At 47.6% G+C, this 6,000-nt stretch overlaps 1 protein-coding gene across 2 annotated transcripts in view; it reads left to right on the top strand.

Moving 5' to 3' along the window:
- Positions 1-18: 18 nt before the first annotated feature.
- The window catches only part of RAP1GAP2 (RAP1 GTPase activating protein 2), a 217,561-nt gene continuing 211,579 nt past the window's right edge, over positions 19-6,000 (top strand). For both annotated transcript variants that reach the window (XR_001145542.1, XM_012726333.1), the window contains exon 1: positions 19-167. Coding sequence is in view for 1 of the 2 variants with exons in the window: in XM_012726333.1 (XP_012581787.1) it covers positions 118-167 (50 nt within the window). In the remaining variant the exon portion in view is untranslated. The remainder of the gene's footprint in view (positions 168-6,000) is intronic.

Genomic DNA, 6,000 nt, shown 5'->3' with positions numbered 1-6,000 from the left:
CCCGCAGGACCCCGCGCTGCAGCCCGCGACTGCGAGCGCCCTCGGCACGGCCCTTCGGCAGTGGGAGCCGCCTCCCGGGTGCTGCTCTCTGGGAGCGGGCGGCTGGCCGGGCTAGGCATGGCGGGTCGCCGGGGACCGGGGGAGAAGCGCTGGCAGCTGGTGCGCTGGTGAGTGGGCACCCGGGGGGCCGCCGGGCCTGGCGCGGGAGCTCACCGCCAACCCCGCGCCCCAAAGCCAGGCGGGGCGCGGGAAGGAGTGTGGGCGCCTTTCCAAAGTTTGTTCTTGAGCTAAGAGGTTGAGGGGCCGGGTTTGCGGAGAGGCGCTGGCTGCCTGGTCCCAACCGTCCCGCGTCCCCGCTCCCGGACTTGGTGACTCTCCAGAGATCGGGCCCCCGGGCCAGGGATCCTGGCCCTGACGTCAGGCTCCGGAGGCACCTCGGTCGTCCTTCCACAGGCTCTTCGGCGGGGCTTCCCCTCATTTCAGCTTCCCTATTTGTGCGTTGCCGGTTCCCCAGCTACCTCTATTCCTTCTGCTGTTGGGGGTCAGGCCATAGCCGAGGACCGAGGCACAACCCATGCTCCTCAACTCTTCAGTTCAAGGAGACGCCCCATTCCTTCCCACCAAGACCCCTTGTGGTGGACACTTTGGATATGGGGGCTTGGAGAAGAGGACCTAGGATGTGGGGGAAGAGGTCTCTGTGTAGGTGGGTGCTTACACCCACCCCCACAACGGCCAGCCCTGGATGGGAAATCAGAGTCCGATGGTGTCAGGTTACCCCACTGCAGGCTGAGAGGGTTTCTGCCTCGTTGCTGCCCAGTCACCTGAGATGGGCCCCTGAGGCTGGAGTTGCCACCCCACCCCCAGCCCCAGTGCTAACGTAGCTGCTTCAATCTGGGGGGCCTACTTGGTGGGACTTGGAATGGGGGTAACCAGCTCACCCTGCTTTTCCCCTCCTCCAAGAATCAGAGTAAATGTCTGACTGGGCTGGGGGCATCTCTGAAGTTGGACTGCAGTCATATCTCACTGGATATCTTCAGCAGCCTGAATAGAAACACTTAGAGCAATATTATCAGCAGTAGCAACATGACCTGGGCATCCTGAGCATTTCTTACAGGCTCCAGCCATAATCAGGATCCTGTCACTGACTCAGTTACTCTTCACAGTGGTACTCAGAGGAAGGTATTAGTATCACCATTTTAGAGATGAAACTAGGGATCAGAGAGGGGAAAGTAATTGGTCAAGATCACCCAGCAAGCAAGTGGCAGAGTCAGGGTTTGAACCCTGGGGCTGCCCTGGGGCTTAACAGATTCTCTGTTCTGCTTATTTCCTGGCCAGTCTCACCTGGGCTGGCCACACATCCAAGTTCACATTTTTTTTTTAAAGATTTATTTATTTATTTGTACAGAACTGGGGTACAGGCCAGAGATGCGGAGGGTGAGAGGCTTCACCAGAGACAGAGTGGGAAGCAGAACAGGCAGATCGACGAAGTACACTGCTGAGGGGAGCAGCGGGCGGGTCAGGAGAGGTCTGCCATGCCATGTGGTCACCTCCGGGGCAGGCGGGAATCGAACTCATGCGGAAGTGGCTTTAGCTTCTTAGTGCTGTGCTTTAACCCGCTGCACCACCAGGGAGGGCCCCAAGTTCACATTTTTAGAAAATCTTGGCATGTCAGAGCAGGAGGGGGTCAATAGGTTTCCAGACTACTCAGTCCACCCCCTCCCCCGGGAAAATGACAAGAATCAAAATCCAAATAATCAAAATTATTAAAATTAGAAAAAAAAAAGTAGTGTCAATCTGCTTGAAAAGGCAGTGGGGAACTGGCAGTTATATTGTACTTTCTCCCTCCGAAGAGGCGCCATCCCAGAACCCCAGGGCCTTCTAGATCAATTTCCTCAAGTTAATTCCTTCCCATATTCTATGGAGGCAGAACAATTTTAAAGGAGCAGAGCTTGGATTCTTGTTCTGACTGTCCCTATGCCCAGTCTGGCTGGATTGAATTTTGGATTGGATATATTGATGCATGAATCATTGTTGGTGCCCTAAGTAGGTTTTGAGTTACCTTCTCCCTCTAGATCAAGAACCATCGCTCTGAGAAAGTCCTGAGTGGTCGGGCAGCCTGTTAGGGAAATCTCTGGAAGGCAAGACACCCTCCGAATCCCCTGGCACACTCCCAGCATAGTCAACCTTAGTCACTACTTGCAGGATTTCAGTTTGTTCAACTCAAACAGGTCTGAAAAAAAAGAGGAAATCTGTTGGCTCAAAGAACCAAAAACTCCAGGAGATATCCATGTTCCACGACTGGATTCAGGTACTCAAATAATGTCACCAAATAATGCCCCATGTGTCCTGCTGCTTTCCTCTTTCCACTTGTATTTCATTCTGAAGACAGCCTCTGGGTTAGCAGCCCTCAGGGAAAGAGAGCCTCCCTTTCTCAGTGGTTCCAGCCAAGTCTCAGGATGTCGTCACCTTGCCTGCCTTGGGTCACATCCTTCACCTAGTCACTGTGGTGGGGGGATTGCTCAGATTTGCCAGACTGAGTTCCATGCTCACCTATGGTGCTGGGGCAGTGATTAGCTCCATCTCAACCACAGAACTTTTTTTTGTTTTTAAAGATTTATTTATTTATTTTTGCATACAGAGCTGGGGTACAGGCCAGAGGTTCAGGACGGTGAGAGGATTCACCACAGACAGAGTGGGGAGCAGAACAGGCAGATGGAGTACACAGCTAAGGGGAGCAGCGGACAGGTCAGGAGAAGTCTGCTGTGCCATGTGGGTCACCTCCCGGGTGGGGATCAAACTCATGCTGAAGTGGCTTTAGCTTCTCAATGCTGTGCTTTAGCCCACTGTGCCACCAGGGAGGGCCCCCACAGAACTTTTTTTTAAAAAAAGATTTATTTAGGCCCTCCCTGGTGGCGCAGCAGGTTAAAGCACAGCACTAAGAAGCTAAAGCCACTTCCGCATGAGTTCGATCCCCGCCTGCCCCGGAGGTGACCACATGGCGTGGCAGACCTCTCCTGACCCGCCCACTGCTCCCTCAGCAGTGTACTTGGTTGATCTGCCTGTTCTGCTCCCCACTCTGTCTCTGGTGAAGCCTCTCACCACCCCTGTACCTCTGGCCTGTACCCTAGTTCTGTATGCATAAATAAATAAAATCTTTAAAAAAAAAAGATTTATTTATTCATGCTTACAGAACTGAGGTATAGGCCAGAGGTGCAGGAGCGGTGAGACGATTCACCAGAGATAGAGTGGGGAGCAGAACAGGCAGATTGATGAAGTGCACTGCTGAGGGGAGCAGCAGGTGAGACAGAAGTTTGCTGTACCTTGTGGGTCAGCTCCCTGGCTGATGATGGAACTCATGGGGAAGCAGCTGCAGATAGCTTTGTAGTGCGGTGCTTTAACCTATTGTGCCACCAGGGGGGGCCCAAAACACAGAACTTCTTAGCAGGAGAAAAGGTGGTGAGTGATCATTGAACAACAAAAATCACGCATGTCCACTTATCTTTTCACAAGAGTCCTCTTTCTTTGGAAACTCATTCTCCAAACTTTTCATAAAGTACCAAAAACTAGATTAAAGCTTGCCTGGGTTCATCAACTCAGTTTATTAAGTATGTCTGCTCTTCCTGCATTCCTGTGATGTCTGAAGCTGGCCCTGGGTCCCACCCTCTTTCTGATAGTGGGGTTGCAGAGCCTGGGAGAGGGTGCTGGCGGAGCTAGAGGTTTTTACACCCTTGTGGGGAAGTACAGCCACTTTCCCCACAACCTTGCTCATACTGGGAATTAATAAATTTTTAAATGAAACTGGCCACTCTCACCAGTGAAAAATGAACTCTTAGAGTTGCTTTAATTTAGTTTCTTTACTTAAAAAGAAGTTACTTTTTTTCATGTTTCTGTTTTGTAAACTACTCATTTTCCTTTATTCTTTCCTTCCCTGTTGGTTTTCTCATTATATAGTTTTTCATATTGAATTATAAAAGCCGTCTGTTTATCATGGGAATTAGTCCTTTTTATTTTTAGTATATATTTTATGTTTTATTACATATATATTTTTGGTTGAGAGTTCCTGTATAGTTATAACCCAATTTTTCCATTGTAAGCATCTTACATTAGTATGGTACATTTGTTACAACAAGGAACAATATTGGCACGTTATTATTATTATTTAAAGATTTATTTTATTTATTTATGCATATAAGAACTGGGGTACAGGCCATAGGTGCCTAGGTGAGAGGATTCATCAGAGACAGAGTGGGGAACAGAATAGACAGATCTACTAAAACACACTGCTGAGAGGAGCAGCGGGTGGGTCAGTGAAGTTCTGCTGCACCATGTAGATTAGCTCCCTGGCTAGGGATTGAACTCATACCACACGGGCTGGCAATAGCTTGATATTACTGAGACTTTATTTTATTATTATTATTTGTAAATAATATAATAGTTTATTTTTACATCACTTTGTGCATTTTTCCATCTCAGTTGCAATCCCCTTGGGTTTCCCATCACCAAATCACCCATGTGCCATCACCATAGTCCAGTGCATTTCCCTCCCCCCACTGTTTTTGATCTCATTCCACACTCCACCCCCACAAAATGTGAGACTTTTTTTTTTCCTAAAGATTTATTTATTTAAATAAATACAGAACTGGGGTATAGGCCAGAGGCACAGGGGCCGTGAAAGGATTCACCAGAGACAGAGTGGGGAGCGGAGCAAGCAGACTGACAAAGTACACTGCTGAGGGGAGCAGTAGGTGAGACAGGAGAGGTCTGTCTCGCCATGTGGATCACCTCTGGGGCAGGGGTCAAACTCACACTGAAGTGACTGTGGCCAGCTTGCAGTGCTGTGCTTTAACCCGCTGCGCCACCAGGGAGGGTTCAGCACTGAGACTTTGATCCCTGTACCAGGGATCTTGCCAGGCACATTATTTTTAACTAAGGTCCATAGGTTATTTAGGTCACCCTTATGTCCTTTTTCTGCTCTAGGGTTCAATCTAGGGTACCATGGTATATTTAGTTATTAAGCCTCCTCAGGCTCCTCTTGTCCATGACAATCTTTTGAACTTCCCACATTTTTTATGACCATGACTATTTAGAAGAATACTGGTCAGATTTTATATACTCTTTTTTTTAAAGAAAAAAAAAAGATTTATTTTTTATTTATTCATGCATACAAGAACTGGGCAAGAAGTGCAGTGGGTGAGAGGACTCACCAGAGACAGAGTGGGGAGAGAACAGGCAGATCCACTGAAACACACTGCTGAGGGGGCAGGAGGTGAGAAGGAAAGTTCTTCCTCAAGTGTGTCAGCTCCCTGGAGGATTAAACTGGAGACCCAACTCTAGTTGCAGTGACTGGTGATAGCTTGATAGCCTGAGACTTTAACCCCTGCACCACCAGGGAGGCCCTGTATACAGTCTTTCAGTAGGAACTTATCTGTTGTTTTTCTCATGAGTAGATGAGTAGGTGAGTTTTGGGAAGGAAGATTACAGGGAGAGAGTGCTGTTTTCATCACATACTATCAACATGACTTATCACTGTTGACCACCTGCTGAGGGAGTATTTGCCACATTTCTCCACTCTGAAGTTACTTCTCCCTCCCCTTTCCAGTGTTCTCTTTGGAAAGAAGTTGTTATATGAAGCCCACATTTAAGGAAAGTTGAGTTGGGGTGTACCTCCTTCAGGGTAAAGGATTTTTTATATTGTTCATATTTTTTTCTGGAATGATGATTTGTTTCTCCCCCCCCCCCTTTAATCTTTTTTATCATCTACTTATATCAGTATGCACTCAATATACAGCATGGTGATTTGATATATATATATTTTCAAATGATTACCAAAATTGGTTCAACTTAACATACATCTTCTCATTGAGACACAATAATATTTATTGTTGTAATAAACTGTTTCAATAAGTTTTACTGAAATAGAAGTCACATACAACTCACCCATTTAAATTGTAAAATTCAGTGGTTTCTATTATATTAATAGAGATGTGCAATCATCACCAT

Source organism: Condylura cristata, unplaced genomic scaffold (assembly GCF_000260355.1).
Source record: "Condylura cristata isolate star-nosed mole 26May11 unplaced genomic scaffold, ConCri1.0 scaffold00017, whole genome shotgun sequence".
Lineage (NCBI taxonomy): Eukaryota > Metazoa > Chordata > Mammalia > Eulipotyphla > Talpidae > Condylura > Condylura cristata.
Note: the sequence above shows the minus strand (reverse complement) of the source record. Positions and strands in the feature narration are given on the sequence as shown.